General features: G+C 49.6%; 1 protein-coding gene across 1 annotated transcript in view; it reads right to left on the minus strand.

Moving 5' to 3' along the window:
• Nucleotides 1-27,121, minus strand: part of LOC147103449 (discoidin, CUB and LCCL domain-containing protein 1) — a 182,166-nt gene that overhangs the window by 148,695 nt on the left and 6,350 nt on the right. The window contains exon 2 of the mRNA XM_085963041.1: nucleotides 1,333-1,554. Coding sequence (XP_085819167.1) covers nucleotides 1,333-1,554 — 222 coding nt within the window. The remainder of the gene's footprint in view (nucleotides 1-1,332; nucleotides 1,555-27,121) is intronic.

A 27,121-nucleotide genomic window follows, 5' to 3' on the forward strand; every position in this document is an offset into this window, starting at 1 on the left:
AGTCAACATGGCTTTGTCAAGGGAAGATCATGTCTGACTAATTTGATTGAATTTTTTGAGGGGGTGACTAGGTGTGTGGATGAGGGTAACGCAGTGGATGTGGTATACATGGATTTCAGTAAGGCCTTCGATAAAGTCCCGCACAGGAGACTGGTCAAGAAGGTAAGAGCCCATGGAATCCAGGGTGCCTTGGCACGTTGGATACAAAACTGGCTTAGTGGCAGAAGGCAGAGGGTGATGGTCGAAGGTTGTTTTTGTGACTGGAAGCCTGTGGCCAGTGGGGTACCACAGGGATCGGTGCTGGGTCCCTTGCTGTTTGTGGTCTATATTAATGACTTGGATATGAATGTAAAAGGTATGATCAGTAAGTTCGCAGATGATACAAAAATTGGTAGGGTGGTAAATAGCGAGGAGGGTAGTCTCAGTCTGCAGGACGATATCGATGGGTTGGTCAGATGGGCGGAACAGTGGCAAATGGAATTTAACCCGGAAAAGTGCGAGGTGATGCACTTTGGGGGGACTAACAAGGCAAGGGAATACACAATGAATGGCAAGACCCTAGGCAAGACAGAGGGTCAGAGGGATCTGGGTGTGCAAGTACACAGATCCCTGAAGGCGGCGGAACAGGTGGATAAGGTGGTAAAAAAGGCATATGGGATACTTGCCTTCATTAGCCGAGGCATAGAATATAAGAGCAAGGAGGTTATGATGGAGCTGTATAAAACACTGGTTAGGCCACAGCTGGAATACTGTGTGCAGTTCTGGTCGCCACACTACAGGAAGGATGTGATAGCTTTGGAGAGGGTGCAGAGGAGATTCACCAGGATGCTACCAGGGCTGGAACGCTTCAGCTATGAAGAGAGACTGCGCAGATTGGGTTTGTTTTCCTTGGAGCAGAGGAGGCTGAGGGGGGACATGATTGAGGTGTACAAAATTATGAGGGGCATAGATAGGATGGATACTAAAGGAGCTTTTTCCCTTAGTAGAAGGGTCAATAACTAGGGGGCACAGATTCAAGGTAAAGGGCGGGAGGTTTAGAGGGGATTTGAGAAAGAACTTTTTCACCCAGAGGGTGGCTGGAGTCTGGAACTCACTGCCCGGAAGGGTTGTGGAGGCTGGAACCCTCACAACATTCAAGACGCATTTGGATGAGCACTTGAAATGCCATAGCATACAAGGCTACGGACCAAATGCTGGAATATGGGATTAGATTAGACAGGGCGTGATGGCCGGCGCGGACACGATGGGCCGAAGGGCCTCTATCCGTGCTGTATTACTCTATGACTCTAGGATAGAACCCATTGAAACGTGCTCAGTATATTAATTCCTTACCATAGCTGTCATCGGCAGATGAAGAATAGATTTCCAATGAACTGGATGAACAGTCCTCTGTGTACTCAATGTCCAAGTCACCAAGCCTCAGAATTATACTCTTCCCCAGAGCAACGCGAAGCTCCCATTTACACAGCGTGTGATTCGGGTAGGTGCCAGGGTAGTTCTTGGAAGTTAGAGTACCACTTTCGGGGCCAATGACTGTATGCCCACATCCATCACCTGAATCAAAATGGAAAAAGGACGGTAAATCTCCAGCTATTAGCCATAGAATCATAGCAGTTTAGAAACATAGAAGATAGGAGCAGGAGTAGGCCATTCGGCCACTCGAGCCCGCTCCGCCATTCAATGAGATCATGGCTGATCATCCAAATTCAGTACCCTGTCCCTGCTTTCTCCCCATATCCCTTGATCCCTTTAGCCTCAAGAAATATATCCAACTCCTTCTTGAATATATTTAATGAATTGGCCTCAACTGCCCTGTGTGGCAGAGAATTCCACAGGTTCACCACTCTCGGTGAAGAAATTCCTCCTCATCTCTGTCCTAAATGGCCTACCCCTTATCCTGTGACCCCTGGTTCTGGACTCCCCCAGCACAGAAGGAGGTCATTCGGCCCAAGTCAGGTCAAATATTATACAGTACAGCATTAAAATGATTAGATGGGATGAAATTTATTTGTTCACTATTTTAATCTGTTTAAAATAAAATATGGTTAACAGCTTTGTCAAAGTAGCAAACAAAGAATTTCACCTGAACAGATTAACCAATTTTTTCAAAATGCAAAAGAAACTGCAGATGCTGTAAAGCTGAAACAGAAAGAGAAAATGCTGGAAGCACTTGGTAGGTTGGTCAGCACCTGTGGACACAATAGACATGTTAATGGCCCGGAATTTGCGGTCGTTGAAGTGAAGGGGTTCACCGCTGGTCCCAGAGGAAGCTGCCCACAAAGTTGTCGCAATCTGTGTCGAGAACTTCGGGTTTTCCGATGTTCAATTCAAATCAATGCAGTACAGTGGAGATCCCCTAGTGCGAGCTGCTGTGAGGTCAACAAGCTGTCTAAGCTGCCAATCAAAAGGCATAATTCTCACAAGACGGCAAAATGAGTAAACTCTTAAAATTCTAACTTTTTAAAAATGTTAGAGAGAGAGAGAGAGAGAGAGAGAGAGAGTAAAACAAAGATTGGGGCTCTTACACGGGGAAAAGGCAAAGCTGAAATAAAGATGAACAAACTTTTTTTTCTTTAAGTTTCTTAAAAATTGTAATTTTTATTAAAATGGATAAATTTGACACTGCACAAAATTAAAATGAGTTTTTCAGGGCCATAACCTTTGTTTAGCAGTCAATACGCTGTTAAAACCCCAGTTACACATAATCCCTTTGGGTCTAACTTTTACTGGGGGGATTTAACAGTGTAATTACTGCGGGAGAGCCCGGGATTCCGTCAGTTTCACTGATTTGCCCGATTGCTGGCTCTGTGCGAGGGGGGTGTGGGTGGGTGGGGGGGGTTGGGTGTGGGTGTGTGGTGGGGTGGTGTGGGTACACAGCACAACCTGTGGAGGAGCAGCCAATGACAGACTGCAGATTTGGGATTTTTCCAGGTCATCCGGACCGCAAATTCCGGGCCAAGGTTTCCAAAAAGTGTCATTTGTTCTCTCCACAGAGTTTATGTTAACCAACTCGTTTCACTCCTATGGAGCGAAAACACGTTTCAAGTATGTATTAACGTGTAGCAATCTGGTTTGTTACATTAACAGAGCTTCAGCACATTCTCCCCATGCTCTCAAAATTCCAGCTGAAATCAAAATCACATTCATGCATAGCAACGGACAAATTCCGCATTAATTTTTTTTTCCGCTTGTTAAGGACCAACTAAAGATGAATGCACAAATTTAGTCATGCTTGGCTTCCAACTCACACGGCATCATTGACTCCCACAGTAAAGACAGCTGGGAGTCGGCAGATGTTCTAACACAGAGTAGAACAGGATACTTTGTAAAGGGTGACTCCCATTGTTTCAGTGCACACAACAGCTTGGGTCCATTAAAAAGTCTCACTTGGAGGAAGAGGACGATGACAACAAACCGAGGGAGGGCCAGGGAAGTTCAAGGTGGTGGGAGGAGGACCACCAGTGCCCACTACTGCTCCAGGTAGTGGTCTACTGTAGGTGACGCAGCTACCCTGATCTTACCGAGGAGAAATATGTGAAGACACTACTCCACAGCAAGAAAGCCACAGATAAGTCATCCTAACTCCTAGAACCAAACCTGCAATCAAAGGACAACACTGGCCCATTACCAGCAACCATACAGCACTCAGTATTTTTGCAACAGGCTCCTTCCAGGCAACAGCAAGGGTCAGTCAGACTGTGAAATAACAACAGAAAATGCTGGAAAAACTCAGGCCAGGCAACATCCGTGGAGAGAAATTAGAGTCGACGTTTCGGGTCAAAACCCTTTATCAAGACTAAAGAGCCACAGGGAATGAAATAGATTGAGAGGCCGGGCTGGGAGAGAACAAAAGAGAAGAGACTTTAAGAGGTATTCAAAATGAGACGAGATGGTGATAGGACTAGTGGAGACAAAAGACGGCTCTAGATTAGGTGTGAAATGCGCTGGCAGAATGGGAGACAGCTGCCATGTGGGAGAGAGAAAAAAAAGTGGGTTTGGGGGGGGGGGGGGGGGGGGGGGGGGGAAAAGGGCCAAAACAAAGGCGTGGATAAAAAAAAGTAAAAAAATGTAATAGGGGCCGAGGTTATGATCTGAAATTGTTGAACTCGATATTGAGTCCGGAAGGCTGTAAAATGCCTAATCGGAAGATGAGGTGCTGTTCCTCGAGTTTACGTCGAGCTTCCGTGGAACAATGCAAGAGGCCAAGGACGGTGAGGTCCGAGTGGGAATGGGGCAGTGAATTAAAATGACAGGCGACCGGAAGCTCGGGGTCACCCTTACGGACGTGTTCCGCAAAGCAGTCACCCAATCTGTGTTTGGTCTCCCCAATGTAGAGGAGACCGCATCGTGAGCAGCGAATACAGTATACTAGATTGCAAGAAGTACAAGTAAATCACTGTTTCACCTGGAAGGGGTGTTTGGGGCCCTGGGCAGTAGGGAGGGGGGGGGGGGGCAGGGGAGGTATAGGGGCAGGTGTTACATCTCCTGCGCATGCACGGGACGGTGCCAGGCAAAGGGGAAGGGGTGCTGGGGGTGATAAAGGAGTGGACTAGGGTGTCTCGGAGGGAGCGGGTCCTACGGAATACTGAAAGGGGAGGGGAAGGGAAGATGCGTTTGGTGGTGGGATCACTTTGGAGGTGGCGGAAAATGATCCGTTGAATGTGGAGGCTGGTGGGGTGAAAGGTGAGGACAAGGGGAACCCTATCGTGGTTCCGGGAGGGAGGGGCAGGGGCGAGGGCAGAAGTGCGGGAGATAGAACGGACACGGTCGAGGGCCGTGTCAACCACGGTAGAGGGGAATCCTCAGTTGAGGAAAAAGGAAGACATGTCGGAAGCACTGGTGTGGAAGGTGGCATCGTCGGAGCAGATGCGGCGGAGACGGAGAAACTGGGAGAATGTAATAGAGTTCTTACAGGAGGTGGGGTGGGAGAAAGTGTAGTCCAGGTAGCTGTGGGAGTCAGTGGGCTTGTAGTGAATATTGGTCAACAACCTATCCCCAGAGATGGAGACGGAGAAGTCGAGGAAGGGAAGGGAAGAGTCAGAGATGGACCATGTGAAGGTGAGGGAAGGGTGGAAATTGGAGGCAAAGTGAATGAAATTGTCTAGTTCAGGGCGAGAGCAGGAAACGGCACCAATACAGTCATCAATGTATCAGAAAAAGAGGTGAGGGAGGGGACCCGAGTAGGACTGGAACAAAGAGTGTTCCACATATCCCACGAAAAGGCAGGCATAGCTAGGACCCATGCGGGTACTCATAGTAACACCTTTAATTTGGAGGAAATGAGTGGAGTCAAAGGAGAAGTTGTTCAATGTGAGAACAAGTTCAGCCAGGCGGAGGAGGGTAGTGGTGGATGGGGACTGGTCGGGCCTCTGGTCAAGGAAGAAGCGGAGCGCCCTCAGGCCATCCTGGTGGGGGATGGAGGTGTAGAGGGATTGTACGTCCATGGTGAAATGGAAGCGGTTGGGGCCAGGAAAACGGAAACTGTTAAAGTGGCGGAGGGCGTCCGAAGAGTCGCGGATGTAGGTGGGAATAGACTGGACAAGGGGAGAAAAGATAGAGTCGAGATAAGTTCCGTGGGGCAAGAACAGGCTGAAACGATGGGTCTACCAGGGCAGTCCTGTTTGTGGATCTTGGGAAGGAGGTAGAAGCGGGCTGTGCGGGGTTGGGGAACTATGAGGTTGGTGGCCGCGGGGGGGGGGGAAGATCTCCAGAGGAGATGGGGTCAGTGACAGTCTAGGAAATGGTGGTTTGATGTTCGGTAGTGGGGTCATGGTCCAGGTGGAGGTGTCGGAGTTCAGCTTCCGCTAGGTAGAGGTCAGTTCGCCAAACAACAATAGCACCACCCTTGTCAGCAGGTTTAATGACAATGTCAGGGTTGGATCTAAGAGAATGGAGTGCTGCAAGTTCAGAGGGAGGTAGGTTGGAGTGAGTGAGGGGAGCAGAGAAATGGAGACAGCCGATGTCACGGCAGCAGTTAGCGATGAAAAGATCTAGAGAGGGTAAGAGGCCAGAGGGAGGGGTCCAGGTAGAACGGGAATTCTGAAAACAGGAGAAAGGGTCAGTCAGACTGATTCAATGCTGCACAACTCAGATATGAGCTTTCTAGATATGTTGGGAAATATATTAAAATTGCCTTGGATATACGAGCTTTTAAATAAATTAATTCACAGGCTGTGGCCAACATTTATTGCGCATCCCTAATTGACCTCGAGAAGGTGGTGGTGAGCAGAGCGTCTTGCTCGGCCATTTCAGAGGGCAGTTAAAGGTCAACTACATTGCTGTGGGTCTGGGGTCACATATCGGCCAGACCGGGTAAGGGCGGCAGATTTCCTTCCCTAAAGGACATTAGTCAACAATCCTGTAGTTACACGTTCACCATTAAATGTACTAGCCTTTCATTCCAGATTTTTATTTAATTTACTGAATTTAAATTCCACAGTTGCAGTGATGGGATCTGAACTCCTAACCCCCCCCACCCCACGGCAAGATCATCAGTCCAGGCCTCTGGATTAGGAGTCCAGTAACATAACCACTATGTTGTGGCGTTACCACATTGGGGAAACACTGTGTGTATGTAGATAAACCGGTATAATCCCCTTTTAACTGCTGTATTCCCCTCCCCCCGCAAGACAGTTGCAAGCTGAGAGGAATAAGGCATATTCAGACTTGCCTGCTGCAGAGAGAAGGAAAACCAATCAGGTTCCAGCAGGTGACCAATCTGAGAGTCATCACAGGTTCGCGGGCTTTACGAATTCAGTACTGTATTGTGAGAGTTGGAGTAAAGACCTATTTCTTGTAGCTCGCTGTGTTGCCTATTTCTTTACGCGGGAGACTGTAGTCTCCCACATTGGTGACCCCGAATGTCGGCGGCCGAAGCCCCCGACTCACGCAGCCCTACAGAGGCCAGCAACGACCCGACGGCAACCAGCAGCAGCCCGATGTTGGCCGGCGCCGCGTCCTTGAAGCTCCCCACCTTCTGGGAACACCAAGCACCAGCTTAGTTCGCGCACACGGAGGCCCAATTCACCCTTCGCAGGGTTCAAGACGATGAAGAAAGGTACCTCCACGTAGTCTCAGCACTAGCAAGCTCCACCGCCGCCGAAGTTCTCGACCAGCTGGGGAACCCACCACAGACCGGCAAGTACTCAACCATTAAGGGCCGCTTGCTGCAGGCTTACGGCCTGTCCGGGGAGAAGGGGGCCCGTAGGCTTCTTTCACTACCAGGCCTCGGCGACTCTACCCCGACCCAGTTGACGAGCCAGATGCTTGCGTTCCTGGGCTCTGAACCGCAGTGCTTCTTGTTTCGGGCCCTTTTCCTCAGCCTGCTTCCTCAGCAGGTACAGACTGCCCTCACGGGGTCCCCGATCACGGACTGCGTACAACTGGCAGCCGCTGCGGACAAAGCCTTCGCCGTCGCCCAACTCGGCTGTGCAGCCGCGAGGCTCCCCGACACCACCGAGCGTGCGCCGCCACGCCAGGCCGCAGAACTATGTTACTACCACGCGCGTTTCGGCCACAAGGCCCAACGCTGCAGAGCACCCTGCGCTTTCAATCAAACCAAGATGGCCGCCCAGCCCAACGCACCAGCCCCGCGTCGCTGTCTAGGCCCGCTCGACCGCACCCCCGCCACCACGATGGCCATCGGCACCGCAGGTAAACTGCTGTACATAACCGACTCCCTTTCAGGGCGCAGATTCCTTTGCGACACCAGAGCCCAATGCAGCATAATTCCTGCCTCCCAGCTCGCCATCCAGGCAGGCTGCAGCGGCTCACCCCTCGTGGCGGCAAATGGCGCAGCCATCGCTACTTTTGGAAAGCGACGGGCCGAGGTTTGTTTCAACGGCCAGTGATTTACGTGGGATTTCGTGACGGCCTCGGTGGCACATCCCTTGCTGGGCGCCGATTTTCTTTGCGCTCACGGACTCCTGGTCGACATCCGCGACAGGCGCCTGATCGACGCAGCAACTTTCGCTTCACTGGCCTGCCAGCAGAGCAACAGCCCGGCCCTCGTCGGGTCCTGCTCTGCCCCGGCAGATGACGACTACGCCCGCCTACTCGCGGATTTCGCGAGGCTCACACAACCGACCTTCTCAGCCGCAGCAGCCAAGCGTGGTGTCGAGCACCACATCACCACTACCCGACCACCAGTGTTCGCCCGAGCCAGACGCCTGGACCCAGCCAAGATGGCGGTGGCCAAGGAAGAATTCGCCACGATGGAGAAACTGGGCATCATCCGCCGCTCGAACAGCCCGTGGTCGTCCCCCCTCCACATTGTGCCCAAGCCGGGCGGTGGCTGGCGCCTCTGCGGCGACGCCACCACGCCCGATAGATACCCCATTCCGCACATCCAAAACTTCTCGGCACACCTAGCAGGAAAGTCCGTCTTTTCCAAGGTCGACCTGATTCGCGGCTACCATCAGGTCCCCGTCCACCACGCAGACGTCCAGAAGACGGCGGTCATCACCCTCTTCGGACTGTTCGAGTTCCTGCGCATGCCCTTCGGGCTCAAGAACGCCGCACAGGCCTTCCAACGGCTCATGGATTCCGTCCTACGGGACCCAAGCTTCCTGTTCGTCTATCTGGACGATATCCTCGTAGCTAGTACCAGTAAGGCCGAGCACATCGCGCATTTGCGCTCTCTTTTCCAGCGCCTCAGCCAACACGGGCTACTCGTCAACCCGGCCAAATGCCAGTTCGGAGCAGCCCAAATTGACTTTCTCGGCCACAGAATCTCGCCAAGGGGAGCCATTCCCCTACCTTCCAAGGTGCAGGCGGTGGCGGACTTTCCCCAGCCCACCTCGGTCAAGGCGCTGCAGGAATTTTTGGGGATGGTCAATTTCTATCACCGTTTCGTGCCCAAGGCCGCCTCACTCATGCGCCCCCTCTACGAAGCCACCAGGGGCAAAACGGGCAAAGAGCAACTCACCTGGTCCAGCGAGATGGCGACAGCCTTCCACCAGACCAAAAGCGCCTTGGCCAACGCTACACTACTGGCCCACCCCATCCCGAGCGCCAAGACCGCCCTCACCACGGACGCCTCGGATTACGCCGTCGGCGCTGTCCAGCAACAGTGGGTCGAAGGCGCGTGGCAGCCACTGGCATTTTTCAGCCGACAGCTGCGCAAGAACGAGCAGGCCTACAGCACGTTCGACAGAGAGCTCCTGGCCCCGTTCCTGGCAATCCGGCACTTCCGTTTCCTCCTGGAAGGCCGGCCGTTCACTGCATTCGTGGACCACAAGCCGCTCACTTTCGCCATGGCCAAAGTAACCGAACCCTGGTCCGCATGCCAACAGCGCCAACTCAACTTCATCTCGGAGTTCACCACGGACATCCGCCACGTCGCTGGCAAGGACAATTTGGTGGCCGACTGCCTCTCAAGACCCTCGCTCCACGCAGTGCACCTGGGCGTCGACTGCGCCAGCATGGCGAGAGACCAGGCCGCCGACACGGAGATCCAGGCCCTCAGGACGTCAACCACCAACCTCACGCTGGCCGACATCCACTTCCACGCAGCCGGCACAACCCTCATGTGCGACGTCTCAGTCCCCTCGCCTAGGCCGGTCGTCCCATCCACCTGGCGCAAGCGAGTTTTCGACATCATCCACGGCCTCTCACATCCAGGGATGCGTGCGTCTCAGAAACTCATGTCCGCCAAGTTCGTCTGGCCTGGACTCCACAAGGATGAGAGAGACTGGACCAACACATGCGTGGTGTGTCAGCGCGCTAAGGTCCAGCAGCACATCAAGGCGCCATTGGGGTGTTTCCCGGTGCCCGAGAGGCGTTTCGACCACGTCCACGTCGATCTGGTAGGCCCCTTGCCGCCGTCGCACGGTGTCACACACCTGCTCACGATCGTCGACCGCACCACCAGATGGCCCGAGGCGGTTCCCCTCGCCTCCACCACCACGACCGACGTCGCGCGAGCATTCGTCTCGACATGGGTGGCCCGGTTCGGCATGCCGACCGACATATCCTCGGACAGAGGCCCCCAGTTCACCTCCCACTTGTGGAATGCCATCACCGCCGGCCTCGGCACCAAGTTGCACAGGACAACAGCCTACCACCCGCAGGCCAACGGGCTCTGCGAGCGCTTTCATCGTTCCTTGAAAGCCTCCCTCCGCGCCAGCCTGGCCGACACCAGCTGGATCGACAAACTACCCTGGGTCCTCCTGGGATTGCGCACCGCGCCCAAAGAGGACCTCCGCGCCTCCGCAGCCGAGATGGTCTATGGCCAACCGCTCAGAGTACCAGGTGACTTTCTCCCCCTGACAACGGAGCCGTGGTCGGCCACCAGACAGCTTTCCTTGCACCAGGACGCGGCCCAGCATTTCCGTCCAGTGCCCACTTCGCAACACGGCCCGCAGCCGTCCTACGTGCCTCAGGACTTACGACATGCGGAGTTCGTCTTCGTGCGCCGGGACGCGCACAGAGGCCCGCTGCAGGCACCATACACCGGCCCCTTCTCAGTATTGGAGACGGGGGACAAAGCTTTTCTTATCGACGTTGGCGGGAAGCCGGACCTTATTTCAGTAGACCGCCTCAAACCGGCGCACCTGGACCTCAGCTTCCCGTTTCGTCCGGCTCTTCCCCCACGGCGGGGCAGACCTCCCGCGTTGGCGGCCGCCCCACAAGAGGACCAAGACACGCCAGAACCTTACTTCCCGGCCGCCGCCCCACCTTCGCCGGCAGCCCGTCCAGCCAGCCCACCGGCAGACCAGCCGCCAGACCAGCCGACGAACCAACCAGCCGACCTCCCAGACAGCCCTCCTCACGCGCCAGATGGCTACTACAGCCGCTACAGCCGTTTGGTCAAACCTCCGCAGAGACTGACTTTTACAGTTAACGAGGATTCTGGGGGGGGGGTGGGGGGGGCGCGTATGTGGCGTTACCACATTGAGGAAACACTGTGTATGTAGGTAAACCTGTATAATCCCCTTTTAACTGCTGTATTCCCCTCCCCCCGCAAGACAGTTGCAAGCTGAGAGGAATAAGGCATGTTCAGACTTGCCTGCTGCTGAGAGAAGGAAAACCAATCAGGTTCCAGCAGGTGACCAATCCGTGAGTCATCACAGGTTCGCGGGCTTTACGAATTCAGTACTGTATTGTGAGAGTTGGAATAAAGACCTATTTCTTGTAGCTCGCTGTGTTGCCTATTTCTTTACGCGGGAGACTGTAGTCTCCCACAATGTTACCATTCCCAACCATAGGCAACATCCTATGGTATTTTTCAACAGAAACGGATAGCATTCCATGAATAGCCAAATGGACTGCTATGCCACGAAATACTTACATATGTGAATTTATTTATGAGTCGCGCTTGAACGCACTCTGTCACATAGACAACATCTCCAGAACCTTGGGAAGAAACTAAAGAGTAGGGTCAACTTGATCCAGAAACTCGCCAGATCCACATGGAGAGCAGACGCTCAAACCCTCCGTACGGCAGCACTCACCCTGGTGTGCTCTACAGCGGAGTACTGCTCTCCGGCATGGCTATCGAGTCCACATGTCAAATCCGTTGCTGTCCAGCTGAATTCTACTATGAGAATTATCACCGGTACGCTTTTATCGACACCAACACTTGGCTGCCCGTCCTTGCAACCATCGCACCACCACACCTACGCCGCGAATATGCAGTCTCCAGAGAATACAACCGCTACACCAGTAAAGACACGCCGATCCAGGCCGACTTGAACAACCGGCCACCCAACCTGTCTCAAATCTGGAAGGCCATTTTGGACCATCGCCGAAGTCCTTCAGCGATCTCCCCTCAGCCTTGATGACCAATGGTGAAATGCTTGGAAGAACTGTGACATACGGAATGGATTCCTCAAAAGGAGCCCACAGTACAACCTGAAGGATCAAACCTTCCTCGCAATCAGTGGACAACCATCAACCGCCTCCGAACCGGCCATGGTAGATGCTGCCACCTCCTCCATAGATGGAAGATTAAAGCATCCCCATCATGTGACTGTGGAGCTCCTGATCAGACCCTGGAGCACATCATTGAGCACTGCCCTCAGAGGAAATTCACAGGCAGCCTACAAGATATCCATGCTGTTACACCGGAAGCTTTGGCCTGGATATCTGACTTGGATATTGACATTTGATTTGCTTTGCTACTACCACACAAAAGAAGAAGAAGAAATGTGAATACGCTTGGGCAGAAATCCGACTCGCGCCCAAAACAGGCGGCGAGTCAGGGGAGTGATTGATCTGCGCACGTGACAATCGGAGCCCCAAGCCAAGTGTGACATCGAGCCTCACTGAATGGAAGCGGAGAGCAGTGGGCAGTCGGGGCCTGCTGAATGCCGGCTGGTTAGCACCCCCAAGAAGGGCGGGGAAAAGAGAAGTAAATCAGGGTGGAAGAGTCCAGGTTGGCAGCGGCTTGCAGTGTTGGTCTGGGACGAGGAGGAGCACTCCCTGCTTCATCTGGCTCTCCAATAACAGAACTCTGAAAAAGTCTGTTGTGGCCTTCTCTCTAACAGCGGCCTCCAGCGGTCCCAGTAAGGGCCACCAGTTAGGCCGCTGAGGATTTGGTGCAACACAGCACAAGATCCATCCATTTGTACCTGAATTTAAATTCCCCAGCTGCCATCCGACAATGGATGTAGGACCCAATCTTGTAGCCAGGTGGGCGGACTGCTCGCCCCTGTACAGGCACGCCCAAATATGTGGACGGTAGCATAAAAGACTTGCATTTCTATAGCGCCTTTCACGACCACCAGACGTCTCAAAGCGCTTTACAGCCGATGAAGTACTTTTGAAGTGTGGTCACTGTTGTAATGTGGGAAACGCAGCAGCCAATTTGCACACAGCAAGCTCCCACAAACAGCAATGTGATGATGACCAGATCATCTGCTTTTAGTGATGTTGATTGAGGGATAAATATTCGCCCAAGGACACCAGGGAGAACTCCCCTGCTCTTCTTTGAAATAGTGGCCATGGGATCTTTTACGTCCACCTGATTAACGTCTCATCCGAAAGACGGCACCTCCGCCAGTGCAGCATTCCCTCAGCACTGCACTGGAGTGTCAGCCCCTGTCACACAGTACTGCCCCCCGATTATCAAAATCCACGACAAGGCCTTGGACAACGTGGACCACTTTCCATACCTCGGGAGCCTACTGTCAACAAGGGCAGACGTTGATGACGAAGTCCAACACAGCCTTCAGTGTGCCAGTGCAGCCTTCAGTCGCCTGAGGAAGAGTGTTAAGACCATGACCTCAAACCCAGCACTAAGCTCATGGTCTACAGAGCAGCAGTGATACCCACCTTGCTGTATGCCTCAAAGACATGGACCATGTACAGCAGGCACCTCAAAGCACTGGAGAGGTACCACCAACATTGCTTCTGCAAGATCCTGCAAATCCATTGGCAGGATAGGCGCACCGACGTCAGTGTTCTCGCTCAGGCCAACATCCCCAGCATCGAAGCTTTGACCACGCTCGATCAGCTCCGATGGACGGGTCACATTGTCCGCATGCCCGATACAAGACTCCCAAAACAAGCGCTCTACTCGGAGCTCCGACACGGCAAGAGAGCCCCAGGTGGGCAGAGGAAACGCTTCAAGGACACCCTCAAAGCCTCCTTGAAAAAGTGCAGCATCCCCACCAACACCTGGGAATCCCTGGCCCAAGACCGCACAAAGTGGAGGAGAAGCATCCGGGAAGGCGCCGAACACCTCGAGTCTCTTCGCCGGGAGCAAGCGGAAGCCAAGCGCAGGTCAACCCAAGCACCCCACCCACCCACCCCTTCAACCACCGTCTGCCCCACCTGTGACAGAGACTGTCGGTCCCACATTGGACTCAGTCACATGAGAACTCATTTTTAATGTGGAAGCAAGTCATCTTTGGTTCTGAGGGACTGCCTAAGAGAAGGAGGAGTGTCAGCATAGACTTTATGTGCTCAAGTCCCTGGAGTAGGAATTTGAACCCACAACCTTCTGACTCAGAGGCAAGAAGTGCTACCCACTGAACCACAGCTGACACTAATACTTATAGCAATGTTACTGGATTAGTAATCCAGAGGCCTGGACCGATGATCCAGAGACAGAAGTTCAAATCCCACCACAACAGCTGGGGAATTTAAATTCAGTTAATTAAATATATCTGGTAATGGTGACCACATAATTACCAGATTGTCATAAAAACCCATCTGGTTCACTAATGCCCTTTAGGGTAGGAAATCTGCCATCTTTACCCAGTCTGGTCTATATGTGACTCCAGACCCACAGCAATGTAATTGACACTTAACTGCCCTCTGAAGTGGCCTAGAAAGCCACCCAGTTGTCAAGGCGGCGGCTCACCATCACCTTCGAGGGCAATTAGGGATGGGCAATAAATGCTGGCCTTGCCAGCGACGCCCACATCCCATGAATGAATAAAAAATAAGTATGATAGACAGGCCTTGGATGTCAATGGGGCAGTCCAGGTATTTCCCCCTACCCCAATTTTCAACTCCTGGCCGCCTATTTATCAGGCACAAAAGAGACCGTTGTGAATTGAATTCCTCCCTCACTGGTTGACCACTCCCTCAGTGGTGACATGTTTTGGGTTCCTCACTTATTTGGCTGCTGAGATATACATAGAAACAGGAGTCAGCCGTTCGGCCCTTCGAACCTGCTCCACCATTCAATATGACCATGGCTGATCCCAGTTTGCCTATTAAAAATCTGGCTTATGACATCATAACAAACCATTTATCCCACCCCTACTCCAGCAAAGACCATCTAATGATGCACATCCAAGAGACACGAACATCATCAAGCATAAATTTGATATGCTCCATCGATGGTCCTGTTGTGTGGATCACTCAGGGGCACTGTACAATATATTCCAAAGCAAGTTGAGAGTGTAGCAGTGGTTTACTGCGTGCTGCACCTCAGAGGTATTCTGGAAGGTGAACAGTCACCAGTTTTGGCACAAGACGGGGAGGATGATGAGGAGGACCTAGGAGACAGCAGAAAAGAAGCCACAGCTTCACCTGGTCCTGATTCTTTTCTTGAGGTCTGCCTTAAGGCTTCAATGGACGTTTAAAAAAAAAAGGAAATTCAGGAGAAACTTCTTTACCCAGCGAGTGGTGAGAATGTGGAACTCACTACCACAGGGAGTGGCTGAAGCGAATAGTATAGATGCATTTAAGGGGAGGCTAGAAAAGCATATGAGGGAGAAGGGAATCGAGGGTTATGCTGATACAGTTAGATGAGGAAAGACGGGAGGAGGCTCGAGCGGAGCATAAACACCGACATGGACTGGTTGGGCCGAATGGCCTGTTTCTGTGCTGTATATCCTAGGTAATAAACAACCAATCTTCAGTAGTGCTGTAAATAATGACTACAAAATGGAAGATGAAATGTTGTCTTTGTTGAAAATAATAGTAAAAGTGCAGTGTGTGTTCAACATGTTGTGCCGCTCTGCCTACCCGCTGTGGTATGTGAACTTGCGCAGCACGGTATGTCTGCCCTACTGCTCCCAAGTGACATTGCCTAACATTGTCCAACTGTTAGCAACATGCCCTCAAGGAGACAAGTGATTCTGAAGCACAAACTGGTGTGACAATTAGCCTCCTTCAGGGACTTGAGCGCATAAAGCTAGGCTGACACTCCCAGTACAGTGCTGAGGGAGCGCTGCACTGTCAGAGATGCCGTCTTTTGGATGAGACGCTAAACCGAGGCCCCATCTGCTCTCTCAGGTGGACGTAAAAGATCCCATGGCACTATTTTGAAGAAGAGCAGGGGAGTTCTCCCTGGTGTCCTGGGGCCAATATTTATCACTCAACCAACATTAAGGAACCTTTGGTTTATCCGGAGGTTAACTGTCCGGAATGCTCGATCCACCGGCAAAATTCAGGAGTCGGTTCAGTAAGTTTTTTTTCTTTTCGTTGCTTTTTCTTCCACCAGTCAGGCTCTGCAAGGTCTAGCTAAAGCTGTTGCTTAGCTACAGAGACGCTTGCAAGCTACGGCCGACTGTTTAGAAGCTGTTGCTAAGCAACAGGGTTTGTTGCTAGATATGGAGCTCAAAAGCTTCCGTATGTTTTAACATTAGCGATGGTTTGTCCGGCAGTTTTGATGGGACGGCAACAGCTCGGTCCCGTCGGTGCCGGATAGCACAAAGTTTCCTGTAACAAGAAAAACAGATTATCTGGCCATTATCACATTGCTGTTTGTAGGAGCTTGCTGTGCACAAATTGGCTGCCGCGTTTCCCACATTACAACAGTGACTCCACTTCAAACGTACTTCATTGACTGCAAAGCGCTTTGAGACGTCCGGTGGTCATGAAAGGCGCTATAGAAAGGCAAGTCTTTCTTTTTTCCTCCCATAGATGTCCCCATGAGGTCAGAACCAGAGGTGATTCAGCAGGGCCCCTGATGATTCTATGTCTCCACTCAGCAGCAGCCCAGCCCTTCTTCAGCCAGTGTCATCATCCCTCCTGCAGCGAGGGGAGATGACTCACCCTGTGCTTCCTCTTCTAAGTCACTAAAGCCCTCCAGAGAGTGCGTCTCTGGTCGGGTGCATGCTTGAAGTAATGATGTCACTGAGTGTTGTGCTGAGGGAGTTGAGCTTTCTGTTCCTAGGCTTGAGGTGTACCTGCAACACGAAGGAAGCACAGAAACAGTCAATGCAAATTGTTTGGCGCGTTCTTGCTGCAGACTATACACAGCACATTAACGGCTCAACGCGGTCTCTACCTCGAGAGCCATGGAGGCGGAGTCATTAAATACATTTAAGGTGGCGATAGACAGAGTTTTACAAGATAAGGGAGTGAAGGGTTATGGGGAGCGGGCGGGGAAGTGGCTTTGAGCCCAATATCAGTCATGATCATATTGAATGGCGGAGCAGGCTCGAGGGGCCAAGTGGCCTATTCCTGCTCCTATTTCTTATGTTCTTACATGTACAGAGGAAAAGCGTGATTATAATTGTATAATTCTACAAGTCAGAAGGAGAAGGAGAATGACAACAACAAGTGTTTATATAGCACCTTTAACATGTTAAAACGTCCCAAGGCGCTTCACAGGAGCGATTATAAAACAAAATCTGCCACTCAAGGAGAAATTAGGGTAGATGCCAAAGCGGTCAGTTTTAAGGAGCGTCTTAAAAGGAGGAAAGAGGTTGAGAAGCGGAGAGGTTTAGGGAGGGAATTCCAGAGCTTAGGGCCTTGGCAGCTGAAGGCACGGCCGCCAATGGTGGAGCGATTAAAATCAGGGATGCTCAAGAGGCCGGAATTGGAGGAGCGCAGATATCTCGGGGGGCGGGGGGGGGGGGGTTGTAGGACTGGAGGAGATTACAGAGATATGGAGGGTAAAGGCCATGGAGGGATTTGAAAACAAGGATGAGAATTTTAAAAATGGGGCATTGCTTAACTGGGAGCCAATGTAGGTCAGCAAGTTCATGCTGTGTACAACTCCTCAGCTGATGACCTCTGTGAAAGCTTCTTCGAAGGAAACGATAGATTTGGTTTGCTAAATCCCGCCACCCTTCTGCACTCTGGTTTGTTAAAGGCTGCATTTTTCCTGCAAGATAAATATACGCTAAATGAGCAAATATTTGTTTCGTGTATTTTAGGCAGCCACGTTTTAGACGGTTATAAATAGTTTACCTGAACATAACGTATCTTGCCTACAGATGGTTTGAGAGCACGGTGTAATTATTCACACATACAGCGGACAATTAGTTCGCCTTGAATTATTTTCAATGGTCATATGTACAAGCAATCAGTGCTGACAAGCATCAGAGGAGTTTCCTGGAGTACCTTCGTATACATAACTGAAATGGAACAAGTAATCTGCTGCTGCGCCCTCACACTATCTACTGTAATCTGCAAATCTTGATTCATAAAAATTGCCTTACACCTTCTAAGCTGTAGGAACAGGAAGAGGCCATTTACATAAGAAATAGGAGCAGGAGTCGGCCATTCGGCCCCCTCGGGTCTGCTCCACCATTCAATAAGATCATGGCTGATCTTCTACCACATCTCCACTATCTCCATATCCCTTGATTCCCTCAATATCCAAAAATCTATCGATCTCTGTCATGAATATACAGAACGACTGAGCCTCCACAGCCCTCTGGGGTAGAGAATTCCAAAGATTCACCACCCTCTGAGTGAAGAAATTTCTCCTCATCTCAGTCCTAAATGGCCGACCTCTTATTCTGAGACTGTGACCCCGTGTTCTAGACTCCCAGCCAGGGGAAACATCCTCCCTGCATCTACCCTGTCAAGCCCTGTAAGAATCTTGTATGTTTCAATGAGATCACCTCTCATTCTTCTAAACTCGAGAGAATATAGGCCTAGTCTACTCAATCTCTCCTCATAGGACAATCCCCCCATCCCAGGAATCAGTTTGGTGAACCTTCGCTGCACTCCCTCTATGGTAAGTCTATCCTTCCTTAGGTAATGAGACCAAACAGGTCCACAATACTCCAGGTGTGGTCTGACCAGGGCCCTATATAATTGCAGTAAGACATCTTTACTCTTATACACAAATCCTCTTGTAATAAAGGCCAACATACCATTTGCTTTCCTAATTGCTTGCTGTACCTGCATGTTAACTTTCAGTGATTCGTGTACAAGGACCCCCAGGTCCCTCTGAACACCAACATTTCCCAATCTCTCACCATTTAAAAAACTCTGCTTTTCTATTTTTCCTACCAAAGTGGATAACTTCACATTTCATTCCATTTGCCATGTTCTTGCCCACTCACTTAGCCTGTCTATATCCCCTTGAAGCCTCTTTGCATCCTCCTCACAACTTACATTCCCACCCAGCTTTGTATCATCAGCAAACTTGGATATATTACATTTGGTCCCCTCATCCAAATCATTGATGTAGATTGTGAATAGCTGAGGCCCAAGCACTGATCCTTGTGGTACCCCACTAGTTACAGCCTGCCAACCTGAAAATGACCGGTTTATTCCTACTCTCTGCTTTCTGTCCATTAACCAATCCTCAATCCATGCTAGTACAGGAAACTTTTTTTTAATCCGGCATCGACGGGACCGACGTGGTGCCGGTTCATCAAAAATTCCGGATAACCGAGCGCTATAATAAAAGATACGGAGAGCTGAGGGCTCCGTATAAAGCAACCAACCCCATTGCTTAGCAACAGGTTCAGAACAATGGCCACAAGTTCCAAGCGTCTCTGTAGCTTAGCAACAGCTGCAGCCACACCCTTGCACAGCAACAGATCGAGGAAGGCAAGTAATAAAAGTTACCTGAATTTTGCCGGTTAACCGAGATTTCCGGTTATTTAGGTGCCGGTAAATCGAAAGTTTCCTGTATATTACCCCCAGTCCCATGAGCCCTAATTTTGTTTAATAACCTCATGTGGCACCTTATCGAATGCCTTCTGAAAATCCAAATAAACCACATCCACTGGTTCCGCTTATCTATTCTGCTGGTTACAACTGCAAAAGCTCTAACAGATTCATCAAACACTATTTCCCTTTCATAAATCCGTGATGACTCTGCCCAATCCTATTATTATTTTCTAAGTGCCCTGTTACCCCATCCATAATGATAGATTCTAGCATTTTCCCTCCTACAGATGTCAGGCTAACTGGTCTATCGTTCCGTTTTCTCTCCCCCTCCATTCTTAAATAGTGGGGTTACATTTGCTACCTTCCAATCCGCTGGAACTGTTCTAGAATCTATGGAAGATGACAACCAATGCATCCATTATCTCTATTGCCACCTCTTTTAAAACCCTAGGATGTAGGCATCAGGTCCAGGGGATTTATCGGCTTTCAGTCCCACCCAGCCCCTCGAGCCTGTTCCGTCTTTCAATGATCTGCGACCTAACTCCATATCCCCGCCTTTGCCCCATAGCCCTTAATACCTTCGGTTAACAATCTTTGAATCTCAGATTTAAAATTTAAAATTGACCTAGTATCAATTGCTGTTTGTGGAAGAGAGTTCCAAACTTCTACCACCCTTGTGTGCGGGTTAGGTTGATTGGCCATGATAAAAATTGGCCCTTAGTGTTAGGGGGGATTAAATACGTGGGGTTACGGGGTTACAGGGATGGGGCTTGGGTGGGATGGCTGTCAGTGTAGGGACCGGGTGCTAGGGCTTGGATGATCAGCCATGATCTCGTTGAATGGCGGAGCAGGCTCGAAGGGCCAAATGGCCTACTCCTGCTCCTATCTTCTATGTTTCTATGTTTGTGTGTAGAAGTGTTTCCTAATTTCACTCCTGAAAGGCCTGGCTTTCCATTTCTTAGAGAAACTGCACATCATTCAAGGCTCTTGTTTTTGGATCCTGCTGTCAGCCATGTTCATTACTTTCCTTTGTGCTACATTTGCAGCAGATCAGTTGGTGTTAAATATACGCAACTAAATCATCTGACATCTACAAGGTGCTTGATTTGCCTTCACGAGCTATGCACACAATAGGTCATTCTCATTTTCACTTCTCACCTTGACAGATTTCTTCAAGACGGACACCTTCTTCCGATATCGTTCCAAAGTTTCTTGTTATGTAACCTCCTGTGTGATGGCCTCCTGAATCAGCTCAATCCCCTGCTGCCTGGTGCAGTGACCTGCAGATCTCAATCCCTAAACCTTGCTTTATTCATTCTGTGCTGCTCCTCGATTACTCAGAAATTAAGGGCAACAAAGCTTGACTAACCCACAGTGCGCTATTTATACTGGTTTAGTAGTGGTTGATGTAAAAAGACTACTGAGCACTTGGTTTAAAACAAGGCTTTAATCAACTGTTTCAAAACCATGAGATTTCTAGTTACATCACTAGTTCCTGGTTACAGAAACATCCTGAGCAAGCTGGGCCCATGCCCGAGTATTGATACTCCTTGGACGGCGCCACCAGCTGGCCGCCCAGTGTTAATTCATGAGTCATAAGATTCATGACAGCGTTTAAAAAAAAATTCGCTTATGGGATCTGGGCGTCGCATGCAAGGCCAGCATTTATTGCCCATCCCTAATTGCCCTAGAGAAGGTGGTGGTGAGCCGCCTTCTTAAACCACTGCAGTCTGTGTGGTGAAGGTACTCCCACAGCGCTGTTAGGGAGGAAGTTCCAGGGTTTTGACCCAGCGACGATGAAGGATCAGCCGATATATTTCCAAGTCAGGATGGTGTGTGACTTGGAGGGGAACTTGGAGGTGGTGGTGTTCCCATGTGCCTGCTGCCCTTGTCCTTCTAGGTGGAAGAGGTCGTGGGTTTAGGAGGTGCTGCCGAAGAATCCTTGGCGAGTCGCTGCAGTGCATCTTGTAGATGGTACACACTGTAGCCACAGTACGCCGGTGGTGGAGGGAGTGATTGTTTAAGGTGGTGGATGGGGGTGCCAATCAAACGTGCTGCTTTGTCCTGGATGGTGTCGAGCTTCTTGAGTGTTGTTGGAGCTGCACTCATCCAGGCAAGCGGAGAGTATTCCATCACACTCCTTACTTGTGCCTTGTAGATGGTGGAAAGGTTTTGGGGAGTCAGGAGGTGAGACACTCGCCGCAGAATACCCAGCCTTTGACCTGCTCTTGTTGCCACAGTATTTATGTGGCTGGTCCAGTTAAGTTTCTGGTCAATGGTGACCCCCAGGATGTTGATGATGGGGGATTCGGTGATGGTAATGCCGTTGAATGTCAAGGGGAGGTGGTTAGACTCTCGCTTGTTGGAGCATTGCCTGTCACTTCTGTGGGCGCGAATGTTACCTGCCACTTATCAGCCCAAGTCTGAACGTCAACCAGGTCTTGTTGCATGTTTAGCTAACTGAGCGTGTGTGCTTTCCAATTGGCCACTTAGTCATGCATTTAAAAAAAAAATGCACCCAAAGGCATCCAAGGTTTCTGAAAAGGCAGAGTAAAGTTTGACACAGCGGCAAGTACATTAAAGACACTAATTTAACTTCCAACTAACGCATGGTTTGTGCCCCAAGCGTAATGTCCTACTGAATGTGGTGGGACTGTCCCATTTTAGGGTAATTTAAAAACAGTCTGAGGTTTTTCTCTGCAGGTACTGTGCTCAATGGGGAAAAACTCCCCCAGCGGGAGCAAGATTGTAACTTTACTAAACACAGCAAGATAGATCTGAAAGTTGTATTTTTTACACTTTTGTAAAGAATACCATACATTTTTTAATTTAAAAGGGCACAACTACCCCGAGTTGTGTCAATTTATTTTCTCCCAACAATGGCTAGAACCCACTTTTGGAATGATTGTGCGCACACTGCGAAATACTTGTGCTGCAAGCCCACGCTTTGTCCAGTATTTCCTGGACCAAACTCAATAACAGTATTATGCTGCCAAAGTTGAAATTTAACATTGGCTCCGTTTATCGTACAATCATCGTGCAGCTTTCTCACTGAAACGGCTAGTAAATATGTCAAACACCGTGCACTGGTTCCATAAAAGCAAAAACAATCGCCAATGTAAAAATCAGAAAAGGCTCAGGGTTATGCTGACCACAAGGAACTCTGTTCAAACCTACTAAAAAAATCAATAAAGTAACTAATTGGGCAGTTATTTCAATTCAGCTGCATACGGTTTGTGGTTTTTTTTTATTTAAAAAGATAATTCCAATTGTATTCGTATTTGGTTCCCAGACAGATTTCTCATGTCACCTTCAGGGGACCGACCACAAGATTGAATTATCATATTGGCCGGTTTTGCTGCATTCCTGGAAATTATCAACCAGACCAACTGCATTCTGCCGGAATATTCATTTGTTCCAGAATGCATGGACACAATGGCCCAGAAATTCAGGTTGGGGGCTTCCCGCGGGTGCAAGCCCCCGACCTGCACTTAACTTGCGCGCCGGCCGTTGAGCTGTGGGCCCCCATGGAATTCCGATCCTGGGCCTGCTCCAGCTGCCGGCGCGCAGTGCTTGCGTATCCCAGGGGCGCAGTTAGTTCGATGCGTCCCCTGGGATCACGTGGGCCATGGGGAGCCAATCGGAGCAGGGAATGCTCCATTCATAAGTTTGACAGGAAGAGCTGTCAAAACATAACATTTACCAAAAACGTTTTATAAAAGTACTTTCACTTTCATCTTTCAAGGTATTAAAAAGGTGCAAATGTTGCCCGGCAGCAGATTCACAGAGGGACAGACAGGCCCGAAAGCCTGGGACTCGATTTAAACCGCCCGGCCCAAAACAGCCCTGGCAACGCGGGCCCCCCCAAGCTAGTATAAACTATAAATTACATGAAATAACTATTTTAAACAATAACTTAAATTTTTGAAAAAAATAATTTTATTTTCTAACGGGGCTAAAAATAAACTTACCTTTCTTTAAAATATTTAAAAATAATAAACCTGTGGAAAAAATGTTTTAATTTTAATTAATTCACCACTTACCTTATAAAAAGCAGGCCTTATGACTGCTTTTTATATGTTTAACTTCTGGAGACTTACCCTCCCGGGAAAACCTGTAAAAAAAAACGAAGTTCGATGCGCACACGCAGCCTCTCCCGCGTACGTTTGACCTCTGAACCCCCGCTTTCAGGGGAACGGAAGTGCCGGTTTTCCGCACATGCGCAGTGCATGCAGGAAACTGGCACTTCCATTGGGCTTACGGGTGAGTACCCGTGCGTACTCACCCGTGGAGACCCGAATTTCTGGGCCAATAGTTCAGTCGCAGTGTATCTTTTTTTAATCACATTAATTCAAAATGGACACTTAACACAATTTTCTTATCATGTGTTTTGTAAGGACTATTTACAAGTTCTTTTTCCCCCCCCCCGAAAGATTACTGTGACCTAAAATTTCCCCCTTATAAAATTACGAGGGGCCGAGATAGAGTGGAGAAGAAGGACCTATTTCCCTGAGCAGAGAGGTCAATAACCAGAGGGCATAGATTTCAAGTCATTGGTAGAAAGACTTGCATTTCTATAGCGCCTTTCACGACCACCGGAGGTCTCAAAGCACTTTACAGCCAATGAAGTACTTTTGAAGTGGAGTCATTGTTGTAATGTGGGAAACGCGGCAGCCAATTTGTGCACAGCAAGCTCCCACAAACAGCAAACTGACAATGGCCAGATAATCTGTTTTTGTTATGTTGGTTGAGGGATAAATATTAGCCAGGGCACCAGAGAACTCCCTTGCTCTTCTTTGAAATAGTGCCATGGGATCTTTTATGTCCACCTGAGAGCAGACGGGGCCTCGGTTTAATGTCTCATCTGAAAGACAGCACCTCCGACAGTGCAGCACTCCCTCAGCACTGCACTGGAGTGTCAGCCTAGATTTATGTGCTCAAGTCCCTGGAGTGGGACTTGAACCCACAACCTTCTTGCATTGCAGGCAGTTCAGAGAAGGTTCACGAGGTTGATTCCGGAGATGAAGGGGTTGCCTTATGAAGAAAGGTTGAGCAGGTTGGGACTAGACTCATTGGAGTTTAGAAGAATGAGAGGGGATCTTATTGAAACATATAAGATTCTGAAAGGGCTTGACAGGGTAGATGCAGAGAGGATGTTTCCCCTCGTGGGGGAATCTAGAACTCGGGGGCATAATTTCAGAATAAGGGGGCACCCATTTAAATCGGAAATGAGGAGGAATTTCTTCTCAGAGGGTCGTGAATCTTTGGAATTCTCTTCCCCAGAGAGCTGTGGAGGCTGGGTCATTGAATATATTCAAGGCGGAGATAGACAGATTTTTGAATGGTCAGGGAGTCAAGGGTCATGGGGAGCGGGCAGGGAAGTGGAGTGGAGGCCAAGATCAGATCAGCCATGATCTTATTGAATGGCAGAGCAGGCTCGAGGGGCCGAATGACCGACTCCTGCTCCTACATCTTATGTTCTGACTCAGAGGCGAGTGTGCTACCCACTGAGCCACAGCTGACAGTAGAAGGATTAGAGGGGAGTTGAGGAGAACTTTTTTCACTGCCTGAAAGGGTGGTAGAGGCAGAAACCCTCATCACATTTAAAAAGTACTTGGATATGCACTTGAAGTGCCGGAACCTACAGGGCTAACAGACCAAGAGCTGGAAAGTGGGATTAGGCTGGAGAGCTCTTTTTCGGCTGACAGACACGATGGGCCGAATGGCCTCCTTCTATGCTGTAAATTTTTATGATTCTATGACCTAGGCTGAATCAGGCAAAAAGGTTCAGTTGGACAAATATATTTAATCCCCACTTAGATTACAGAAGTGGTCCCATAATGTAAACCAGTTCTCCTTGTGAAATTCACCAGGTTTTTAACTACAGAATGGATTCAGCAACATCCAAACTGCAAACATGCATAGATTTGTGAACTCACTGTTATAATAAACTCACACTGGAGGCTTCCCCAAACCTGGCCGCAGTCTTTCTACAATATATGGGGAAGAGTCCGTACAGGCAAGCACTGCCAAAATCACATTGTTGACTTGTGCAGACAGCAATTCTTTGGTTACAGCTGTTTGTTTATCAGTGCTAGCGGCAGCACTTTGCCTCTGAACATATGGATGCCACATCATTTATATTGCAAAATATTAAGCAATAAAAAAACATTGTGTAAACAACAATCTTAACAGGAATTTAAAAGTAATTAATGGTCCAATTCAGACTGAATGTTGAGCAAGCATTGCACAAGCCATACTTCACCGGTAAGAAAGTGCAATCAAATATATATATATATTTTTTTTTAATTGTTCTTAGACAAATAAGCAATATGAAGTGTTGGTTTATAATTGTCAAATGGACAGGTTATAGCAGGAGACATCAGACAGTTAAAATAAGATCACTTCATCGCTTACTGAAATGTAAGCGAAGTGGAATCTGATAGTGGCAATAGGATTTTATCCCAGCGATATACAAACCACCTTTCAGGGAAATCCCAAGGACAAGCAGAGTACGGGGTCAATAGGTTATTTCAATGCAGCAGAAGAAGAAATAAATTCAGACTGAAAACCATTCAATATCAAGCTACAGTTCACCACATGGCCATTGATGGATGGATCCCCCTTCCTCCGTTTAATTCATTGGTGCTACAGTTTAGGTTAAGAGCACATTGCTCTGGGTAAGGCACCACCTGATGTAATGCTAAGCCACACAACCCCGAGCCCACGATTCGTTACCTAATCTCAGCAGAGGCAGCAATCAAGATGCGACAATTAGCTCCAGCACCCCTGGGCTAGGGAGGAGGAAAATTAGGTCAGGATTCCTGCTCCGGATTGCTAATTAGTAGTTCCTGCTGAAAAGTGTGTCAGAACAGGATTAGACATGTGATGGCCTTTGTGGTGACTTTGTGGTTGAATAGCACATTTACTGTCTCAGAAATGAAGAATGGCCATGTGGGCAAGGTGCTGCAAAGTAGTTAGAGCCCATGGGAGAAAAAAAAGGTTGAAGAACATTCGTTCTCCAATGAAGTCATTTTAATTTGTTTTCTTTAACTCCTCAATAATTTAAGGATGATCCTTTCTTCTGCCCACTAAAAGCGGTCAATGTTACCTGTAAAATAACTTGCTTATAAATGTGAATTGGACTTTTTTTTAAAATTTGTCTTAGATGTGGGCATTGCTGGCAAGGCCAGCATTCATTACCCATCCCTAGTTGCCCTTGAGAAGGTGGTGGTAAGCCGCCCTCTTGAACCGCTGCAGTCCGTGTGGTGAAGGTGCTCCCACAGTGCTGTTAGGGAGGGAGTTCCAGGATTTTGACCCAGCGACGATGAAGGAACGGCCGATATATTTCCAAGTCAGGATGGTGTGTGACTTGGAGGGGAACTTGGAGGTGGTGGCGTTCCCATGCGCCTGCTGCCCTTGTCCTTCTAGGTGGTAGAGGTCGCGGGTTTGGGAGGTGCTGCGAAGAAGCCTTGGCGAGTTGCTGCAGTGCATCTTGTAGATGGTACACACTGCAGCCACGGTGCGCCGGCGGTGGAGTACTGTGTTGCATTGTACAAATTACTGTTCCGGAAAGCAAATACTTAAATGATAGTGCTGTGGGGTCCTTCATGCTACTGGGATCTTTCATGCCCACCTGAGACAGCAGTTTAACGTCTCATCTGAAAGACGGATGTGGCTACAGTTTGCGAGGTGGAAGGTTGCTGAGCTCCCATTGAGGACACCAGATGGCCTCGGAGGTTGACCTTGAGCAGCTCTGGGCCGAGAGTGCCCGGCTGCAGACTGTACCATCTCGGCGTGGGCTGTACTAGTCTGGTCTGGCTGGCTGTGTGATCCTATCACACAGTCACTGGCAGAGTGT

The sequence above is a fragment of the Somniosus microcephalus genome, chromosome 20, assembly GCF_052327205.1.
Source record: "Somniosus microcephalus isolate GS21.2 chromosome 20, FLI_Smic_1.0, whole genome shotgun sequence".
Lineage (NCBI taxonomy): Eukaryota > Metazoa > Chordata > Chondrichthyes > Squaliformes > Somniosidae > Somniosus > Somniosus microcephalus.